This window comes from Anguilla rostrata, chromosome 13, assembly GCF_018555375.3.
Source record: "Anguilla rostrata isolate EN2019 chromosome 13, ASM1855537v3, whole genome shotgun sequence".
Classification (NCBI taxonomy): domain Eukaryota; kingdom Metazoa; phylum Chordata; class Actinopteri; order Anguilliformes; family Anguillidae; genus Anguilla; species Anguilla rostrata.
In genome coordinates, this window is record NC_057945.1 from 15,467,717 (window position 1) to 15,491,501 (window position 23,785).

General features: G+C 39.7%; 1 protein-coding gene across 3 annotated transcripts; it reads left to right on the forward strand.

The window, feature by feature from the left end:
- The first annotated feature begins 5,735 nt into the window (after positions 1-5,735).
- On the forward strand, positions 5,736-22,695 carry LOC135237204 (stathmin-3-like). Of its 3 annotated transcripts, none has more exons than XM_064304056.1 (6): positions 5,736-5,789; positions 5,954-6,112; positions 17,363-17,458; positions 18,062-18,243; positions 19,233-19,424; positions 20,718-22,695. In XM_064304056.1, exons 2-6 carry the CDS (start codon positions 6,094-6,096, stop codon positions 20,775-20,777), a joined length of 549 nt encoding a protein of 182 aa, XP_064160126.1. In that variant the 5' UTR covers positions 5,736-5,789; positions 5,954-6,093; the 3' UTR covers positions 20,778-22,695. The 3 variants fall into 3 exon arrangements, with proteins under 3 accessions (XP_064160126.1, XP_064160125.1, XP_064160127.1); XM_064304055.1 differs by having other exon boundaries at positions 5,752-5,847; XM_064304057.1 differs by having other exon boundaries at positions 5,754-5,847; positions 18,065-18,243.
- The last annotated feature ends 1,090 nt before the right edge of the window (positions 22,696-23,785 follow it).

Sequence of the window (23,785 nt, forward strand, 5' to 3'; positions counted from 1 at the left end):
CAAACAGAACATTGTGCTGTAGGAGACACTGGACCTCAGGTGAGGTGTTAAATAGGGATGTCATAAACATGCGTATCATAAACATTTTCCCCCACCGTGATAACCAAGTTGGCGGTATACCCTGGTATTTGGTGTAAAACAATTACGTGCATTAAATACATGCTGGAAGTGGCACAAGCACACTATGATGTTTTACTGCACGGCTTTGTTTGCTATGGCACTGCAAACCTCCAGCTTCAGCCTCAGCACCTCATCGTTGAACGAAGCATGCTAATTCTCAGGTCTGCCTCTTTGCACCGCTGTTACAGTTTTATGACTAGTGTCAGTTAGCTGTAACCACCTTTTAGCCTGTTGTAGGCTATATCTTTAGTGAAGCAGTAACGTTATATCAGTGTTGTGTCTTGAATGAAGTTCCATATGATGGCTATCTAACATTAAAGCAAGAAATGCAGCCATTAAGGGTCCTCAAGGTTTGTACTTAAACTATGGCACTTATCACAGAGCTTGGTGTTCCTTGCTGCCCTGGCCAAATTCCGCAGAGTAACTGGCATTTTAATACCCGTCTCACTACCATCAGCTGATGTGCAGTGAGTTTTTTTTTGGTACGAAAGGAGGGCTGTCCATCACCCAGGCTTTTTCTTAATTTTCTTAATTTTCTCCTTGCTTTATTATGCTTCTTGAAATGCGAAAAAATTCATACTAGACATCAAATTGCGTAATTTATGCAGATTTTGGTTAAACAGCAACATGTTTAAGTATCATTTGGATGAACAGCTGTTTGCAAGGGTTATGCATAGCAATATGCACATCAGTTATGCATATTATTTTACATTTCAGTTCAGTTTCAGTTAAATGGTGAATTAAAAGTGTTTATAAACTAACACAGTTGATGTGAGGGATTGATTTGCAGCTAAGGAAAAATCTGCAGCTATTTTAATGCATTGAATGCCTCTCTTTTTTATATCTGTAATTTTACATGTGGATATTTAATTGTTGAATATAATACAAGAACAAGGAGGCAAACAATAAATGAGAACAAACTCAAATATAATAGCTTAAGGTTTCCAGAGATCTCAAAGTTTCAGCAAGTGACATTTCATTAAAACTGGAAAGTAATCTATTTCTACAGGCAGCCACTATATTGCACCATTTCCTGTGTCAGGGAGGGATTTTTGAAACCAGGTTTCAGATTCCAAATCCCCACTTTTTTCTGTCAGTACAATGTCAGATTCCCATCCTCTGTAGATGAGAAACTTGGCATGGACATAAATCATCCAACCCAAAGACTAGACCCAGGACTGTTACAGAGACTAGACTGAGAGGATCATGCCTAGGTCACAGACTAGCTTAGTCACTATGGATTTAGGACGAGCTGTAAAAATGATATGACGATCGATAGACTGTATTCAGTGGTGGAAATGAGGCTTCTAAATAAATTAGCTCCAGGTATGACAACTTCCTGAATGATGTGAAGCAAAATTCAATGTCTTTTCCATTGTAATCTGTTCAAAGTCTTGCTGGAAACAAATTTATTTTATTACAGATTTATTTTAATATGCTGTAAGTCTTGTAGGAAACCAATCAGACATGCTGATCTAGATTGTTGCACAATTAATGTCATGTCTTTCGCAGTGTTTAGAGTAATCCTATTATATCTAATGGTGTATCTGTTAACTCCAGCCAGGGTGAGTGGCCAAGTCTGATAACTGTGCTCATTTTACAAATGGACTCCTTTCTCCTTTTAACATATTGACATCACCCACACCATCTTAGTGCCAGACTCCTGAACTGTGTAATGGGGTGACCCCATTGGTGATAAAAATGCTTACCACAAGTCCGTAGCTCTTTCTGCTCCCATTCCAAGACTAGGTGGCAGTTCATAAATTAGCCTACATGCATGATGTCTTCTGATTAAAATGACACCATATTTCAAAGAGCTATGAAATGGTTATTAGGTTGAATGGGCTCCATCATTTAAAGTGTCCTTCATACACTAAAATGCTGTTTACTTGATTTGTTTATAATACATGTTGCTGTTTTGTAGTGTTACATGGGAAACCTTGTTTAGTAACAGCCTCATGTATTAGCCTCATGTATTAAAGTTATAATGTATGAAACTCCTATGTTTCTTTGGAGTGTGATGAGCTGTGAATTAATACAGTTTTTTTTAAGGAGTGGGCACACATCTAAAGTGGCTATCCTGTTTTGCTCTGGATTTAACATGCTCTAAAGGTTCTCTTGTGACCATCTGGGAATTCCCAAGCGTATTTCCCCCGTGATACAGTATTCCGAAAACCAGATGATTCACTTAAAGTGGCTGCTGGAGTTTGCTGGGTGGCTCATCCCATTAAGGCACATATTCAGTGTGTGGATGTACCCCATTGTCTGCACTCAGTATATAACTCCTTAATTATTCTGTTTTTCCCTACAATAAATTTGTTGGAAGGGCAATTGAAAAACCAAAGGAAACTGCATTTCACCAACAGGCCTGTTGAGGTCTACCTTTAAACATTAATCAGGCAATAATCAGGGTTTGCATTTAAAAAAAAAAAATCATGACCAACTGTTTTTTAATCATGAACAATACATGGCAGTTCTTATGTGAGAAAAATGACCAAACCCACTGTAAACACTATGCAGTTTGGTGAACTCTCCCTTTAGTACTGTTAAATTATACAATAAAATATACAGCATATGAATTAAGTAGAGGCTTTATTAGACATTGAATTCAAGAAGGGTATAGTGCATGCAGGTTTGAATGTGACCTCAATACGGTATCCCATTAAAGGGCCTAGCTGTGGAAAAGGCTAGCTGTGGAATTTATTTCTGATCTTCTTCCAAATATGACAACAAGGTCTTGAAGGTGACAAGAATCAATGGCTATATTTACATGCATATTAATAATGTTTAGAAACTGACATTCCCCCCCTTATCTTACCCTTTACATGTACTGTAATGGATAATACGATTAAACCAGCTCAATTCAATTGAGCTACTTTACTCAGCATATTCTTTTAATCTCATTACTCGCCTGCATCCCAGCGCTATCACAACTGGTTCAAGGGAACGAAACACACACGCGCGCACACACATACACACGCACACACACACACACAAACACACCACCCCAGACTGCTTGGCATTTGCTTGAATAAAATAAAATGTATTAGGTTACTACTGAAGTTGAATGCATTGGTTACAGCTACAACCTTTTCTGTTGTTTTAATCATGACCTAAACATAGCTTCTCTAATCAGACTTAAGCATGTCACCATTATAGGCCACCAGAACACAAAACAAAGAAATACATTGTTTTTTACAGCAGAAATTGTGTTCATTGTTAAGAAGCCAAAAGTCCAAATGAATGAAACTAAACATGGGCGAGAACCATTCATTCAGAGTGCAAGTTGCTATAATCGCCCAAATTTAAAATACTCCACTAAATTAAAATATTGAGGGGCAGGGGAAGGGCACGCAGGTGTTTAAAAAGCAGACCAAAGGGAACCCACAAAGCTATCACCAAGGTTCACACAGCCCCCCTCCTCCCCCCTCGACCAAGCCCCCCTCCTCCCCAGGCCTGAGAGCAAGGCTTTCTTTAAAACCCATAATAAGGGATAGTAGGGGGGAGTCGGGGGTGCTGTCCATGGTCCTGCAGCTCTCCAGGTCACTGAAACACCAGTATGGACAGCACACAACATACATGAGCATAATGCTGCATACAATAATTTCCTGATAGAGGAGCAGGTTGCCAGACTGAGTCATTTGTTGGACTTAGTCACAGCCGGCGCTGGGAAGGCCTGTATTCGGTACTGTACCATGGGGCTCATCCACAGCATAGAACAGGGCCTCAACTGGATGAGCCACCCAGTGGCCTCCAACAAAATATCCTTCAAAGTGGAAAATATGTTGATCTTCTCCTGGAAGCTCCTTCACAGATGCTGAGTCTGAGAATGCCCTAGTCTAGAGTGCAGTATGCCCTACACTGCACTGAGTATCGGTATATGACAGTATACAGAGAGAATTATTCTCCCCATGGCCGGCTAACAATTATAGTAAGCAACGTCATTTTCTCTTTCACAGTTTTTCGTGAAGCTTTTGATCATGCTGATTCATTATTGATGAATCTTTATTTGTGCTTGCCACAATAACAGTGACGAAAGCTTAGGCATGCGGCAGTCTACTTTAAGCAATGATTCAGTTCATATTGACTATACTGCTTTCGGTAAAGCCCTTTGCAGCTGAAGCACAAGTGGTAATTTGGTGACGAGAGCATTGATGGTGCAGGGCTCTTAATGAGCGTCTGTATCATAATTTGTGAATAGTAATATCAGTCTTTTTTTTCTCACTACTGGTTTGTGCCTTATTTCACATCAATCACAATTTTGACATTTTAAGTGTTTTTTTCTGCTTGTGAAAGGAACTATTACCAGGAGCAATGGGTAAAGTGCAAGAGTTTGTTAAAGTGGTTCTGGTGAAAAGACTATGGTCAAAAACCATGATGGATATTAAATGTTATTTCTATCCATAAATACAGCTGGATTGTAGGTAGTGACACATATTTATGGATTTCTACTATTTGCATGCATGTCGACAAGGCTCACTCTTTTGAATCCACTGCTTAGCTTTTTGTTGTATTGTCTACTGAGGCAGTACAAACCACAATACATTATTTATCTTGCCCCTGCTAATGCACTGGCCAACAGTCAATTGGTACTGTTCTGTTACCTTTTCATCCTTTTTTGGGAATCTCTGAATAAAATGATTTAAAATAATCATAGATACACCAAATTAAACAGTGAGAGAGATTTTAATCTTACCACCTTGAAAGCAGTTTGAGAATATATGTTGAATGTAATATTTTCAGGAAAATGTGCTGGAGCAGGCAACTTCATTGCTCGTCCATGAAGGTCAAAAAGGATGACATCATCACCATGCTATGAGATCATTGCAATGGATGAAAATGATGTAAGATGAATTTGGTGTGTGTATTTGTGAACCTGCCCCAATAAAACTTGTCATGCACATAAGCTTGTGAATGAACAATACTGCTCTATTTGCCTACAAGCATTTCTCCAATGTTCACATACGGCATTCTTTCATATGCTGACAATTTATTTTATATCAAGAGCACCCATTCGGGTTTTTTAAATTCAGAAAGGCAAGCTTGATGTCAGGAGAAATCAAATGTTCCCTTTACACAGTAAATGCACATAGTACTCACACAGGCATTAACAGATTGTGCACAAATATCTCCCTGGAAAATGTAATCTTCAGTAACAAGCTACAGCAAAAGGAGATGCTCAGTGTGCATTTAATTCATATTATGGAAAAATGAGATCAGGAAATATTTATGTCCTTATGGATTAAGCTTTTAATAATATTTGTGAAAGATCCTCACAATCCAATTTCCAGGCAGAGCCCCATCTCAGTGAAAGAAATGAGGAACAGAAAGGCAAGCAAAAAGGGCGTGGCCATGGCTTTTACCCTGTCTTCCCCAGAACCTACACAGACATACACAAACACGCATACGCACACACACACACACACATTGCACAGACATATACACCTTACCATATGCTCAGCCACTAGAACAATCATGAATATGTACATGTCTGAAGAGATGTAGATAAAGATTATGTGACTTAAGGACAGAGCGGTAAGGGCTGTTTATTAATATTACATGAGAAATACAGCAAGGGGAGGGGGGAGAGAGAGCACAGAGATAAAGAGGGGGAGGGAGAGCATGAGAGAGAGATCAGGAAGAGAGGAAGAAAGCAAGAGAAGGACAGGGTGAGTGAGGAAAAAAAAGGACCAGAGAAAGAGGGAGGGTGAACGAGCGAGAGCGAATGTACGTATGCGCCCCCCGCTCCACCTCACCCCCCCCTCCCCCCTTCGTTGTCGCTGGCAGGTTACAGCCCCGCTGAGCTGACAGTGTGCTCCTCATTGTTCACCAGGCAACCGGAGGCTTCAGCACTGCGCCACTGAGACCCAGAGACAGACCCAGCCCCTCTCTTCTTCCTGCCTCACATTATCCCTCTGCCTCCATCCAGCACCGCACCGCACTGCACAGCTCTGCTCTCCACGCGCAGCGACCATGGCAAGCACCATGTCAGGTAGGACGTGCGAAAACACCCTGCTTTGTGTCGTAGGAAAATGAGGAGCGGCTCTCAGTATAACAGGGTACAGGGTGGGGAATAACGTAATAACGCAGACGAGACTTAATGATGCTGCATGCGGTTTGTTTCGTTTCTTTTTTTATCTGACGGTAACGCGTTTCGTATTAGTTCAATATTGGAAGACCCAGGTATTTGCAGTGATGAAGGTCATTTGTAAAAACTAGCTAAGAATGTGCCTGTTTTTTTGGTATTTACAACAGTACGCATCTGGTTTACATTCCTAAGGGTGTAGTCTCCCTGTCGCTTGCAAAAAAAGAGAAAGAAATCACCTTGCATCCAACCCCCCCTCCCCCCTACTCCCCTTCTGACTAATTATGTTCTATAAAATGATCTCAAACATGCAAACTACGTCTCAGAAAGGAAAGGAAGTTTTGAATAATCCACATCTTCTAGAAAGATCTACTTCTTTCTGATTCTGTAAAACGGGACGGTCTGAGTAAATCCTCTACGGCTGTGAAAGTGAATGGTGGTGCTCACGCAGAACGCAGGGGATTTTGCTGCAGTTTGAGAACGAGTGGATGCCGCTCCTGTCTTTTTTTAAATGCAAACGAGATGTGGTGCTGATTGAAAGCCGGCTTGACAATGAAGCAGTAAATAACAGCTTTCACGCCGAGGCTTGCAATGCGGCAAATGATGGCTCAATCACTGGACTATTACCAGTTGCAGCCATGAGAGTAACACTGACCACATTAAAGCTGTATGTAATATACGTGTTTACATGAGGCTGATCATGAAGAAAGCTAATTATCAATGTTTAGACTAATCATTTTGTGATTTGGTTCAAGCGAACTGAAAGGCATTTGGTCTCCAAATATATATATAATTGTATTTGGAGACTGTGGTCTCCAAATATATATATATATAATTTCTCTGGTCTGAAACCATTTTTTCTCCTTCAAACAAAGCAAATTACAGGGGGAGAGAGAGAGATTTGTTTCAGAGGTGATCCAGGCGTGGCCCTATTAATGAACCTCCCACAGACACAGACAGCAGTCATACACAGGGAGGACCACCAACAGCATTAGCGTTAGCATCCTTACGGCTGAAACAACACCCGGCTCTGACAGGCTTGGGGTTGAGTTGAGCATTTCTCTTGTCTGTACAGCACAGAGGTCTTCTGGATACAGTGAAAACCGCCCTTGATCGAGACAATAAGCAGGGTCTCCTGTCTGCTTTCATTAAAAAGAAATGAGCGACCAAATTATGATTATGGATAATCCTGCATTGGCTGATTCAGTTCACTTCTGTTGTCCCAATAGTTATGAACTGTGGTCCTGTTTGCCACCTATTTTAAAATAGGCATCATTACCATTAACATAAATCATATTGCTGCCTCGCCTGTTAACTTAACTTCATTATGTAATACATTTACATGCATAAAGGAAACCACTTATTCTGTGAATTAGATACAAACAGAACATGAGGTAAGTAACAGTGGATAAGACATAATATTTATAAATGAATAAATGTAAAATATTATATATGGTTTTATGTTAACGGCAGATAACTGTGCACCTGGTTATACTTAGCACAGCTTAGTGCATTTGTGATGTCCTGTGCTCTGTCCCACATCATTAATGAAGCCGATGTTTTCTTGATAAGATTTCAGAATGGTTTGGTGATATGCAATATGTCTGCTGAGCTAATTTCATATCTTTCTGAATGGTGAGTGTCCCAAATGGGGCTAGTATTTTTGTGAAAAATGTTCAGGCTGTGAATATATAGGGCTTTGGTTTTGAAAGCAGATTTGATAGTACAATCTACAGAAGGATGTCCCTGAAATCAGTATGGATGCTATTTGTGGTCAGAGCCAGGTTAATATATCTGCCAGTGTGTGTTTGCAGAGTACAGCTCTTTTCCCAGATAGATGACTGTCTCCTCTGTCGACACCAGCACACTTGTTTATGACCGCTTCCAAAAATTCCAGAATCTGCAGCTAGCTTGTGTGCTGCTACCAGTATATAATGCTCAGTGAAGGATAAGCATAAGTATCTTGGCCTAGTATTTCCACTCCACAGCCCTGGGACAAGATGGAACCCAGCCAGGATCCGTGCGCAAACACAACTTGTTATAAGCATTGATCCTCATGTGCATTACAATTCATTTAAATTTCTTTTCAAAGAATAAAATTTATAACACAACCGCTAACATGTATAGTTCCCCCTTTACTGAATACTTTTATAGTAGGGCATGTACCTAAAACCTCTCCATAATATATTGATTCCTTATATGTTTTATCTGCTCTGTTTTTTACAGACAGATGGAGCATTGAAGCTGCTCTTGTGGTGTTATATCTCTCACTGGCAATCCACCACTGATAGCTTGTATTCTGGTGCAGTTGTGACTCATCAGGTTTAGAGGACATTTGCCGAGGGAAAAAGACTCTTGGCAATTTTATGGCAACATCATCACAATGTTTTTAATGGTGAAGGGAGACTGGGCCTCATCCAGAGGTGGGCTTTTCAGAAGTGATTTAGCTAAGTTCAGCAAAAACTTTTCAGCTTGAAGAAACAGTGTCAGAAAGAATTGTTTTCAAATGTCAAATTTTCAACTAATTTGGCCAAATGAGGCCCTATTCTGGCTAACATGAAACAATCGGATTTGCTTACATAGGCAAATTGAAAGCTATAGGCTCTTCACTTAAGATTAGTATCATCTGAACGTCTTGCATGATCCACACACAGTTCTAAGACAGTTAATATTTGCCTCCCAATTTACATTTAAAAATCTAAATTATCGGGCTGCTGGGTGACTCATTCAGTTAAGCTACCATGTCATAGTGCATGGATGAGCCTAGACCCTGGTAGTGCCGACTGTGGCCAGTAGCCCCATAGGGCCATGTGAAATGGGTTATCGCATCGCACCAGGGTAAGGGAGGGTTCAGTCAGTTAGGCGTCAGTGTTTCATCACTCTCTAGCAACCCCCGCTGCCTGTGGACTGAAGCCAAAGCCACATTTGAAAGGTCTTCCTCCGACTCAACTCTGTGACCTTGGCTATGGGCTGCAGTATAGCAGGCTACTGACGCCGCATATTTTGGAGGAGAACAATACGGTCTTCACTCTCAAAACGGAAGTGAGGGATTGTATATGAACGTGGCTACAAATAGTAACTGGTTTTTCCAAATTGGGATGGGAATTGGATATACTTTGCCTCATTTTTGGTGCAAATTTAATTAATAAATAAATAAATGGAAATGGCCAAATTTACTTGTGAATACTTCTAATGCACATCTAAGCTGGTGATATTGCCTTTCCTTCATCTGGTTAGCATTCTAATAGGTAGACTTTGAGTATACATACATTTTGACAAATTGCTAGCCATATGCCTAGAGGTAAAAGGCATGCCAGCTGTTTCACAGTGCGTTCTGGGGGGTTGGAATCACCCATAAACAAAAGCAGAAACCTTTGGCTAAAATGTTTCAAGCAATATAGATATGTTAATATAACATACTCTTTTTTCTTGACACCCAGGCAAACTTGTTTTGAAGACTCATGCAGAGAGAAAAATGTGACTGACTTGTTGCTGGTGGATAGAAAAGTGGATAGAGTTCTTTCCATTACGCAGCAGCACTTTTCCATGAATGTATTCATTTGCTCTAGTGAAACTGATTCCTTCAGTGTGAAGGCCTTCAAAATGGCATGCATAATAAAAAAAGTTAAACTTCATGTTGATTAAATATAACTGAATTCATGTCATCCAGTGTTGACAGGAACCATTTTCTATTATTTTCAGTCATGCTCAGCCTGTGTTTGTGCAAACAACTCGATGATATGTGTCAGACATTTACACCTGTCAATATCGGCCAGATGGCGCTGTACATGGAAAATGAATGCTTTCAGGAGCCATCCTCTCCAAATTGACTAGATGTGAAAGCCCCCCTCGGAGAAAGGTTCAACTAATTTGAGGCTTCAGGACATTTGTCAGCATGTATACAGAAAAAGGTAGCAATTTCTAAACAGAATTTAGGGCGCATAGCTATGAGCACAGACAATTGTGATATAAACTACTGCCTTGCATGGTTATCATTACGTTTGCACCCATGTGTACACAATACATACAGTAACTGCAAAAGTATTGGGACAGTAACACAATTTTTGTTGTTTGGCTCTGTACTCTGGAACGTTGGATGTGAATGTGGACGTAAATACCCACAAATTAAAGCTAACCTCATGTAGTTACATTTCAAATTGAATATGATGGAGTAGAGCAAAATATCTGTTCATGTCTAATGATCGTGCATTTTGGTTAATTATGCAAATACTGTGCAGGACTGGGCTATGATTTCTCAGACAAGGGTTATTACTTATTTCCCAATCTCAGCTGAAATTCTAATAAACAAATGGTTTATATGATCACTTGAGCATCTGATTGGCCTTCCCAATGATTCCCCAGGTCAGAACTGCTCATGAGATGTGAGTTGAGCTACCAGGTTAAACACAAAAAAAGGCAAAGGCAAAATTAAACACAAAAAACAAAGCCAAATTAGTTTATTGCCACAACAAAACAACTAATAATCATGTGATTCTATACAAAATAGTCTTACATCCAAAGTACACACAAATCATTCTAAAATAATCTGGACCCTGTGCTTTCTGAAGCATCGTAAATAGACTGGTCCTCTTCTCTTTGTAGATGTTAGTATTCAAAAACAAAAAATCTCTATTCCTATGATACATATTGCAGGTACTGTACATAAATCAGAAGTAAATCTCATGCAGTCCCGCTTAGGGATAATTTAAATAAGGTCCTGATTATGTTTCATGCGTTGAATTTGATTGCCCTTCTGTCCCCACAGTAAGAAGCTTGAAGCACTCAGTCAGTGTCACAGTGAATCCATATCACTGCCTCAGTGCGAACAGACTGTTGCCGATCCTGGCATTCATTTACCACCAACCCAGATTTAATCAGGGCTGCTCCCCGGGCACTGCAGAGACAAATATGAGAGAGGGGAAACCAATCATTTACCGTCGCCATTACGGCTCTGAGACGAGGGGCCCCATTTATCAGGGGGGAATGTTGATGAAGCAAAATTTCCATCCCACTCCCCTAGTCTGAAAAGGCCTTTCGCCATATTTCTTCAAGAGAAAAGCCGCAGTCAAGCTCTCTAAATGAAATATGCCCTCTGTTGCCCTCTGGTCTGGCCACAGGTGGTCATTCTTGGGAGAGGGCTACTTCAGGCCGGTCGTAAGCACCATGGACAGCAGCCATCAGTTACTCCTTGCATTGCCCCTCCTTTGAGAGAGCCCAGGGGCGCAATACTGCAAATCCCCATGGAAGGCTGTAATAAAGCCACACACCATTTTCCTCAGGTTATGGTAATCTTGGGACTCTTATACCCCATGGCTGTTATCCTCAATGTGAGACAAATCAGATCAGAGCTGAAGCAACCATTTTTCCAGTCTGACCCAAAACATCCCAAAAAAAAACCCCAATATTTTATGTAGCATATTGTTGTATGTTTTATGAATAATACTGTAGCCCCTTTAAACTTGTCAGTGATTTTTGTTTTCTCTTGTTGGCCCGACGGTACTTTTGTACATGGCTTTGTGTAGCTTTGATGCACCCTTCCTGAAAGAAGATTAGCTCTTTGTGTGTGGAGCTATCCCCTCAGGCGTATGCTACTTCCTCCTTCTGCGGGTCATTTGGATTGCACTCTGTCTTCAGGCTGGCCTGCTGTTCTCGATAGGATGGAAAGTACACAAAAACATAGAAATAGTGTACAGTACAGAGAATCTAGCCTGTTTAACAGTCCCTTCTGTATCAACGTAACATGAGAACACATTTAGCCCATCTAGGCTAAAGCTATCTTACCAACTGTCTAGAGAGAATCAGGCACTACCTCAAACGTGGTCTTTGAGCAGCAGCCCTTTGAAACATTGACTCTTGAGTAATTGGGGTCTATCTCAATTTTCCAAAACAATGCATCCAAATACATGAAAAGGTCACAGGATTTTGCTTCCTGCAGAGATGAAAAGTGTCAGGTTGTGGTTGGGCAGGATGCATTGCACCTTCAGATGTCACTGTTGGATTTGTTGAACACAGCTGAGGGTGAGTGAAATGGCAGTTGAACACAGCTGAGGGTGAGTGAGATGTGAGGACCTTGTTATTTTTCTTTCTGGCTCCTTCAGTCATCTCATTCCTTGTTTACACTCTGGTAACAAAAGACTTGCGCTTGGCAAGTGTGGCCTCAGAGACCCCATGCAAATGCATGTACGATTTACAACTTCTGTTCCCCTTACAAGCTGGTCACAATTACAGATGGCATCTGTATCCCTGGTTATATAGCAAACCAGTGCCTTTATAAGCATATTCTGGGAGCATCATAAAGCAAGCTCCCATTAGAACACATTGGATCTTATGTAAATACATACTCTGCAGACTAATCGTGTTGAACATCGGAGTATTGTGTATTACAATCATTCTATGCTTCCGGGTGGGAGGTGGAGGGGTGGGGCCGACTCAGAAATGCTTCCCTCTGTCCGTTTCTTGTGTCATGCATCAGTAGCATTTTGACCATGCGAATAATATATCAGTTCATTCAAATATCTTGGATATCTACACATTGACACCAGTACCTGATCAGGAGTGGTAAGAGCGGGTCCTCAGAAGGCACAGATTTTTAATGAAGAGCAGCCATGTGAATTCCTTTGTCGTGAAAATTCCATTGACGTACAACAACTAACTTACAGTAAGTCAATATAATAAATGTGTTCTTACAGTGGAACGGTCCCCTACTCTTTATATTTGCTTTAATTCAAGGCCAATATGGCTAACGACAACAAGTGAATTATAATCAGAAACCCCAACCGTGCGGTCCATTTTTCTTGGCTTCCATTGTTCCCTTTCTAGTGCGTACAGCAGGTATTTTAAAAGCATATGGAAGCCCAGAGTCTCTCTGCCATGCGCAGTCTGGAGACCGGGCGCTTTGCGGCATGGCGGTCAGCGATGTCACCTTGCAGGCAGGAGTTGATTGGACTGGCTAATAGTGGCACTGAACACACCCATCAGGCTAGCGCGGCCTGCTGATTTGAATAGCCCTGCTGCAGTGAGCAGGGGGAGGGGACAAAGCCCTCTCTGCTGACGCTGCAGTTTCAATCCAGGCCTTCAAACACAAGGGCTTCTGGTCCGTCGGAACAGAAGTACAGGAGAGAGTGTGTTCTCGTCCGGGGGCTGTGGAAATGTGGTCACCTGGGCACAGAATGACATTAGCCTCAGTTGTGCTTCTTTGTGGGTCAGCCAGACAGGGTCAATACCTGAATGTGATTTGAAAGTTATAAGGTAGCCATTAGTTATATACATTTAGCGTAGTATAATAAAGACAGCTAGGTATTATCGATGGCTGGTGTATCACTAGCAGATCTTTGGTTGGCCAGTGGACTGTCTTTGAAATGTTATAGCAAGGTTTTATTCAAATGCTTCCTAAAAAAACTGGGCAAATTGGTCTTAAAGGGCTTTTTTTTATTGTAACACAAAGTAATGGTCTCAATCACTGTTGCCACGTCTCAAAACTGTCTGGAAACACTCATGAAGTGTTTCCAGACTTCATGAGTGTTTGCCTTTTCACCAGTACCCCGAGACTGAACTCTTATCAAATGGCAAAAGCTAAGCAGGGTGGACCTGTAAAATGGGATATATATATATAAAGTGTATGTATATTCAATGAAATAACCATTCAACTTTATTTCAGATGCATAAATTCATGCAAGTTTTTTGCAACTACAATACATATTTTCTCCGGGATGGTGGATTAATTCTTTTCAGCCCCAGTCTAGAGCCTTGTGTTATTTTTTTAAATTCACATATACAGTATAGTGGGCTACTACAGAAACTGTATCTTTTGTAATCTTGTAATGACCTCCCTACTCAGTCTATTTAATTGGCACATGAACTTCTGGATTTTAAAAGCTTTCTGTTTTTTTCTGGCATAAATGGAATATAAACCTAATTGTTGTGTGTAATCTAATTCTATTCGAGTATCGATGTCAGCAATATGATATTAATTCTAAGCTGAGTCCAGCACAATAAAGCTGGCTTCTAAAACATTAAAGTTTGACTATAAAAGCCTGTTTCTTAGCACCCTGTGACTCAGTAGACCACCTCAGAACAGGAGAAAATCTATTGCTCTACGTTTCTTCGCCTAAGGTTTAAGAAATATGCTCCCGAGTAGCTCAGTATTCAGTCTAGACAATTCTAGTTCCTTACTGATGCAAATGACAACTGATGCTTTACTACTTTTATCAATTCAGAAATTAGTGAGCATTTATTAATTTGCACTTGAGTGCACATCCTTCCCTCTCATTTGTGTGATGTCAGCAGTTCAAAGGATGTTATTGTGGTTTGGACCAGTAGATTTTTCTGGGTTACCGTGGTTCCTGGCTTAAAGATGGAATAAATTGATAATGATAATGTATTTCTCTCAGTCTGGGAACAAATGTACAAAGAATTATTTCAATGATACATTAGTAATATCTTTCTAAGGTATCACAATATCTAAATGCTTTGCTGTATACTAACTTGCTCCACAGTTACGTAGAGCAATGTGATGGCATATTCCAATTTAAATGTAACACTAAAATGACTGCTCTGGATAAGGCCAATAAAATTTTGGTACGCTGTATTATAACTCAATGGAAAAAAAATTATATGTTGCTTTAAGCATAACTGCAGCCAGAAAATCACACACAGGTTTAAAAATAGAGACAGTGTTTACTGAAACTACATGGACCGCTTTTTTCAAGGCTAATTGCTGTAATTTAGCTCTGATGCTAAAACAACACAAATTAGTCCACTTCCTTTAATATATAATGCCAGCCTGAATGCTAATGAGTGGGCGGTTGGGTCGCATGAAGGGGGAAAAAAGAGACAGAACCCAGCCAATGTCTCTTAAAAGACAGATTCACGAAGTGTATTTAAAAACAATACATTTATATGGTAAAATGATGTGTTGTTTTTTTCTTTTTTATCATTTTATTGCATGAAAACATGACTTTTTCTAAGCACCTTCCCATTCTTATTTACTTATGACTTTGTGATACAGTAAGCTTTCTTTTGTGACTACCTTAAATTGACTACCCTCTTTTGCTTTAGACCAATCAAATAATGACATTTTGGGTAGGCTATGTAATAACGGATATTGAATACGCCTTTATTTAATTTCTTTGCATTTTAATCTATTCTGGTGCAACTGTAAGATGCACATGGAGATCTGGCTGTTGTTGCAGTGCCTGAGGTAATTTAAGTAATTTAGCTAAACCGATGTAATCCACAAGCCAATTGTATTTTTTTTTTTTTTTTACAAAAATACTCACTGCTCCTTGTACTTTGCAGTACTTTTTTTAACTTTTGCTTGTACTGTTACTGTACTCATTGGACTCTGAGAAATCTTATTCAGATCATATTAGTTTAGTTTTATTGCATAAAAACGCAAAAGCAAATTACTCTGTAATGTTGTTTGGATCATTTAACGTATCTGTCACTAATGATAACAGATAACATGTGGGCACCGAGTTCAGCACTGGGAGAAAGAGAGTGGTGAGGAACTCTCCCAGACTTAAGCCTACCCTTCTCCTGGCAATACAGCTGCTGCTGCAGACCCCTTATCTTAGGCAGCTAATTGCTTAATTGAGGCCTGTGTTTGGAGAGCACTGTCTGTCCTCGTGGTGAATGCCTGACCAAGCCACTCAGGAGCTACCTTATGCATCTTTCATTAAGCACAGTAAATGCTAATCTTGTGATTTATTTATTTATTTATTTATTTATTTATTTATTTATTTATTTATTTATTTATTTATTAATTAATTATTCATTTTTACAAAACACTTGTTTAAAATGTTTTCTTAGATTTAAGAAAGGGGTCAGTTATATTGAAAGAGGCTTAATTCAGTTTTTCTTGCGTAATACATTTACCTTAATTATTTAGATTCTACGGTAAACAGGATTCCTTTTAAAATGCATTTAGCCTATGGGGCTAAAAAATAATTTACTACAACACTACAACACTTACTAAAAATGAAACCGACATACTAGTGAATCCACTAAGCTTAAAGGATGGAAACAAATCAATGCCTACAGCAACCTGGACTATTTCTCTGGCGGAAGAACACTCCAGACCGCAGTAATTGAAGGACCTCCTCAAAAGCCTGATTACTCTATTGATTTCTTTTGTTTGTTTCAGCTGAGCCCATTTTCACAAAGGACTTCAGCCATTTATCTTTCCTTCTTATGGCGCTACTTTCCACAAAGTTACTAAGATCAGACACCAAAACCTGGCCTTGCATGCCAAAAAAACACAATTCTCTGGAGATTTATTGGAGCAACTTAAGAGAGTTTTTCATTCATCGACACAACATGGTTTTGTCACATGGGGTTTCGAACCAACTCTATTAGCCGTTAAGCTGCATGGCATTTAGAGCAGCCTGCAAATAGCCAGATGAGACTAGTTTAATGTTCTAAAGAAAAAAGAAAAAACAGAAAAAAATTTCCACATTGTTTTTCCATTACACCTGTGACAGTCCACTTAAATAAGCGCACATAATCCTTTCATGGGAGATTCATGCAGTTACTGGCCTACAACCGCGGGGTTTAAGTGCATGTATGTCTGTATAGCATCTCACCCCAACTAAATTTTTTTCCCTTAAAATGAATATCCCCACATAATATCAACCAATAATAAGTCATTATTCACACAACGTACCTTCAAGTCTGGAACACCAGTGTGCTTTTACGCATCTCAGAATTATAGGACATGTAGTTTTGCTTGTGGGGATGTCAGCAATTAGAAGGGGAGGCTTTCATTGACAGAGGAGAAATGGAACTCCCCGGGTTAATAAAAAGGGCTCAACATTAGTCATGGATGTTCTGAAGGAAGAAAGGGCTCTTATAGTTCTTCTATAATGTGCCTTTCTTAAAGTGTCTTCTATAATGTTAACCTTCAGAGAGATGAAAACAAAACAAATTCCAATGAGGTCTCCAACCGCGTTGTCGATAAGCTGCATTGCAATGCATAATTTATTCATTATTAAGGAAGCATCATAGGTTAGGTGTCGTTGCAAAATGGCTGCATTAGAACTTGGCCTGTCTAAAATTTGACGTCTGTTAGAAATGACCTTTCTCTGGTACTGACCTGCAAGTGTTTTATGACCTACCAGCCATTCGTTTGACTCTCTCTATCCCTCTCTCGTCTCTCAGCCTACAAGGAGAAAATGAAGGAGATGTCTATGCTGTCTCTGATCTGTTCCTGTTTCCACTCGCAACCGTTTCTCAACAAAAATTACAAATATGCAGGTTGGTGTTGAGCTCAGTCTGAGAACTGGACATAGGACAATAGGCTTTTTGTAAATGTGTCCTTTTGTATGATTTTGGCTTTTTTATTTATTATATATAGATAACTGTGTACCACATTGTATCCGTGCCGAGTTAATTGCAAATGTATCAAATCATCAATATATATATTTCTATCAATACACTATATAAATATGTGCTTTTGTAGAAGCACTTTATACAATACAGATATATGTATAACACACTTTGAATAAAGAGGGGGCTAGGTTATGTTGCTTAATAATGTCATTATAAGGCCAAAGTCAAATGTCTGTACTAAATGTTCTGCTTAGTGAATACTTAATTTTATGATATATTTGTGATTTAAAAATTGAGTTAATGACAGATAGATTACAATAAATCAATTTAAACAAATGGCCAAATGCCATTTTGAGTGCCATAGCCTATATATGGGGAGGTTGCCAAGAGCAGTACTTTCTTGCAGTGCTTAATTTGATAGATTTCACCATAAACGTGCCGCAGCACAGGTATGGCTCAATCAGGCAGTTGCACATTCGTATATTAAACAGCTGTAATTTACTATACTTCGACTGTCGTCCTCCTAAGCAGACATGGAGGTGAAGCCGATCAATAAGAGGGCCTCCGGCCAGTCCTTCGAGGTGATTCTGAAGGCCCCCGCAGACCTGTCCCCCGACCGCCCCCAGCCCCTGGCCTCCCCCCCGAAAAAAAAGGACATGTCTCTGGACGAGCTGCAGAAGAGGCTGGAGGCTGCTGAGGAGAGGAGGAAGGTGGGGCTAAACCTGCGTTCGTTACGTTCACATTGTACATTTACATCTCTCTTACAGCCTCTCTTAAGCAGAGGGACTTGCAAAGGAATATACCTGAGGGGAGGGGAAGTTCATGAATGCACAGACTGATGAAACTGTGTAGAGATCATCTGTTTGCTACATAATTTCAAACACTTTGACCAGCCCTCGTTTTAGTCAACTGTTCCAGGATAAAAAAACATAAAAACAGAAGCCATGCAGCTATAAACCACAAATATGAAATATGCAGTAAATTCCCCTTCGGGTAGAGTTAAATAATAATTAACAGATAATTAAAAAATGAACTGTATCTGGAACATAACTATAGAAACAACAACGTTGCTTCACTGTGCATTAAATTATGCAAATAACCAATATCAGTCAAGGAATTTTCAGTTTTAAATACAAATGTATCTGCTTGAATTCAAACCAATATTTAAAATTATTTTTCACAGGCAACAAGCTAGAATTCAAATGCAATCTACCCCTCAAAGCATACAGAAGCTTAATGACATATTAATTGGATCATTTTCTTGTGGTCAACTGAGCTTATTTTATCGATAAATCGCAGGTTTAACTGGCCGCAAATGCTGCTCCTCACTGCCAAATGGAAAATCTTCCTGCATCACACACAATTCAGAAGCAGGGAGAGGCACAGTGTCATGTGGTCAGCCATCTGCTAACCAGGCGGGGCAAAGAGAGCCCCCGAGAAGATGCTGCGATCCACTGCCTCAACAGCGCCACTCTGTGGCCAGAATTAAACCAACATTTATCCTGAACATTAACTTAACAAATAAATTTAAAAAATATTTTGTCATCACGAGCACAGCTTGCCTATTGTCAGTTTTTTGGATCCTTGAACTTGCCAGGAACCATGTTGAGGGTACCCTCGGATTACATGCAGGTCTCTTTCCTGAAGCCAGATGGCCAGGTGACCGGGTGTTGTAACAGGTGTGTCTCATGCCCCACAGTCCCAGGAGGCCTTGGTCCTGAAGCATCTGGCTGAGAAGCGCGAGCACGAGCGGGAGGTACTGCTCAAGGCCCTGGAGGAGAACAACAACTTCAGCAAGATGGCTGAGGAGAAGCTCAACTACAAGATGGAGGCCAATAAAGAGAAAAGGGAGGCCTATTTGAACGCCTTGAAGTTGCGGCTTCAGGAAAAGGCAAGCTTCCTCTCCTCCTCTGACTCTTTGAGTAACTACTGTTTCCACTAATGTCACTATGGACACTGAACGTCCCTATGTTTAGAGTATTCAGACATTCATTCCTCCCATGGTGACAGGTGGGGGTCACTGACCTACTGCACAGGCCTAAGAGAGACAATGGGTGTGTCAGACTGAGATAAAATTAATATCTAGAGTCTAAAAGCACCGGTTCCTGGTTTAGTAACTTAATCCACGGCCTGGGAACAAATCCTGAATTTGTCAGTGTCATTTCGTTTAGACTGCTCTTGTCCAATTGCACACTCGTGCCTCATGGTGTGTCTGTGCCTGCTGCACATGAAACGTACTCCTCCAACACAATGAAAACACAGCTCAGCACGCATGCGTCTCTGCACTTCCACTTTTACAAAGATCGTTTTATTAATGAAAGAGGCCTGAAAATACATTTGGGATTTCCAAATAGAGAAAAAACAAAGGTTTGAAGGTAGATAATGCTGGAAGGATGGTAGAAGGTTCCTAGAAGAGACCACTACTGCCAACCACCTAAAGACAAAATTGTGTGCGTGCACACACACACACACACACACACACACACACACACACACGCACAATTTATAGTCAATATAATGATTAGGCCACCTACAATACGGAGCAATCATCCTATAGGGGTAAGTATGATTTAATGCACTTTGCACTATGCTCAGACCTAGGTGGAAATACATTTCCGGGAAAGATACATACCAGAGGATCATTAAATGAAAGATCCTGCTAAAGATATAATTTATTTAATTTCCTGTTGACATTCCTTTTGCTACACACTAATAACAATGTATTTTATCACACTCTTGCTGTATAAATTACATTGAATGTTCAATGTGGTTATTGTGAGGTCTTAATTGTCTCATGCTGGTAAACTAGTACAGAAAGCAGACACGTAAGAATGATATATTGGTGAATGTGAAACTTTATTCTGCCATACTCCATCCAAAAATCTATTGTTTGTCATCAGCCCACCAGAACACTCTCTAGTTTGTGTTTATTACAGTAAGTCCATGCAAGGACCACCATACCTGAATATAAGATAGGTTGGAGTTTTCTTTTACTATCAAATTTCAGAATTCAGTTCAAATCAAAAATATGCTATGAAACCATTCCAGTCTCTGGTTTGTGTTTTAACTACTCAATAAAATGGCTGGCACACAATTATTCTGCACTGTTTAAAAGTGTTCCTTTCCATTCATAATGAAGGATGTGGGTTGCTGATGCTTCTCCCTCTCTTGCATTTTGTCGCAGGAAATGCATGCAGCTGAAGTGCGCAGGAACAAGGAGCTGCAGGCCAGGCTTTCTGGCTGAAGACCTTTTCTACGAATTTATCAAGAAAATCTATGTTTGAGGAGTTTTTGGCAAGGAAATGCAACTTTTTTAATCTTCCTGCATCGAAGGTCATCCATTGTCGTCCATTTACCAAGTTATTGAACTCATTCTTCATGCAATATGAAATCGATTTGCAAATAGTGTAATTGCAATTATACAACTCACCACGTTGATCTACCAGTGAAAGTTCAGTACTCTGTAGAGGTTTTCAAGTCTATTTCACTAGTATTCTACACGAAAGAGAGATTTTGGAGGGCTTTTTGTACATTTCACTACAGAATCTAGTACTAGAATTTGCCACACAAACAGTTCAGCATTTTCCTTTATTGTTTAAATAACAATTGTCAAATACTCATGCATTATAAAATATTTATGCATTTGGGTTTCGCATACAAATAACTGTTCTAATTTGCTGTGAAATTATATTGAAGCACAACTAGCAATCAAACAACTACTGGCTGAATGACATTATGAAACAAAACCAAAATAATTGTGTAGTGACCGTTCTCTTCCAAATATTTACAACTGTTTGTGCAAAAAAAAATTGCTTGAGCCAAATTCATTTTTTATCTTCATCATTTTACTGCAGTGATGCAGTGATTGTTTAAAAAAACATGCTGGCTTGAAGTTGAGCTTTGATTAGCTTCCTCCTCCATTTTAAAAAACAGAATACAGGTCATTTTTCCCTCATTAGGTTTCATTGCTCCTATAACGCATTGCATTTCCTCTCGTCTTTTTGGTCCTATATATACTACATATACGTCACCTGTTAAACCCATTACTGCAAGGAGGCTAAATTTGGTGCTACATACTGTAAATCTGTAGTTTCTCCCTCTCTTGTTCAGAGAGTGGCATATTAACATAATTTAGGCTTCAGCTATGTAATCTAGATCTGGCCCCATGATGTGGCCCCATGAAGATGGTCATGTTCTACCATTGTTGCATTTCACGCAGCACAGGCTCAAACACTGGAAGGCATGCGTATCACTGAACAGGGAAAAGCTATACGTATATCTGCTTATCTGGTATTCTGACTTACTGTATATTGCCATATTTAAAGGTTATAAATAAGAGGTTGCCAAGACTATAAAGTGAGAACTGACTACAGCAAGAAAAGTGTTGATCTGTGTGATTTCTCTCTCACACTCTCCCTTTCTAATCCGATGCCTTCTCTTCTCCGATGCCAACTTTTCATAACACGATATCTGTAAATGAATGCTGGGTGAATGCAGTAGGGTTCATTTTAGTACTGTGCCACAACAGTACAATGCGGACTGCATCTTTGATTGAAAATAAGAAATTCAGTCAAATTTAGCCATTGTTTAACAAAGAAATTAGATACTGTATAAATATGATGTAACATGGTTATTACTTCAAAAATAAATGTGTATGGACAGGCCAACATGCCTTCTCTGAATTGTGAACAGACAGCTTTCTGGTCTTCCATCCCTGCACTGACTAAGGCAACTGTACTTGGCTTCACAGTGTGTGATGTCCTAGTTTGTTTAAATTGGGCAGAGATGTGTTGTGCTCGTGCTTGAAATGGACTGCAACCTTGCCTTAAGACACCAGTGCCATCCACTGTTAGCATTTCCTCTCTATGTTACCTGAAGCCCCTTTCCTCCCCTCACCTGACAGCGAATAATTGAATAATTCCAGGTTATTTCACTTCTAAATTTCAAAACACAAATATTCTTGTTGCCATATCACATTTTGTAGGTTATTACAGAGCATCCGATCCCCACAGTCCAAAAGGATAACGCACATAGACGCAAGACAGTTGCAGTTACCAGTATAATCATACTCAAGAAACTCACCTCCAGTACAGTGTCAGCTCTGGATTGTTATTGTGAACAGAAATGATAATAAATAATAATAAAGTTGGTAACTCACCAGTCCTCTTTGATTGTTTCTGCTTCTGATGTAAACAGTGTCTGTGCTCTTATGATTTTTACAAAGACTGCTGTGTTAATTACCAAGGCCTACAGAAACAACCGGGCATTCCAAATTTGGAAAAAAAGAAAAATCAAAAAGTTAAAAATGTTAATTGTTTTCCTTTACTAGGATCAGTGGCTTTGATGACACTGATCATAACACTCACAATCCCATAATACTTCTTAGGTTTCATCCTCGCAAGCATGCAGCATTCATAATTCATTAACCACAAACTCAACACCTCAATTAATATTTTATTCTTAAAAAAATTAAAAAAAACAGTATACCATGCCACTTTAGTTATCTGAGAAATATTTTCACTCTTCAAGGGGGTCACTCAATTGAAAACCCAAAGTGTGCAATTGTTTCTTTTGAACTCTTTGGCATTCAAAAATAAAAAAACAAAAATGTGTGTCGAAGCTGTGATGTTAGGAGGCCACTGGTACATTTACCTCCATTCGTTTCAGCAGTTGTTTATATAACAGGCCTACTTTCCATCCATCATGGCAAAAAGATGCAATGCATACATATGAATACCGCATGCATTCCCTCAGAATGGTGCAATAATTTTCATCAAAATTCCAGATCAGTATGTATACAGACAAGCGACAAATTAAAGGAAAAACCAACATAAAGTAAGGTGTTGGACTCCCGTGAGCTGTACGAACAGCTTCAATGCGCATAGATTCTAAAAATCTCTAGAACTCTACTAGATACTACCATTCTTCCAAAAGATATTCCCTTATTCGGGGTTTTGATGATGGTGGTGGAGAGCGCTGTCTAACATGTCGGTCCAAAATCTCCCATAGGTGTTCAATTGGGTCGAGATCTGGTGACTGCAAAGGCCCTAGCATGATTTACATAATTTTCATACTCATCAAACTATTCAGAGACCTCTTGTGCCCTGTGGACAGGGGGGCATTGTCATCTTGGAAGAGACCACTCCCATCAAGACAGAAATGTTTTATCATAGGATAAAGGTGATCATTAAGAATAACTTTGTATTGATTTGCAGTGACCCTTCCCTCTAAGGGGACAAGTGGATCCAAACC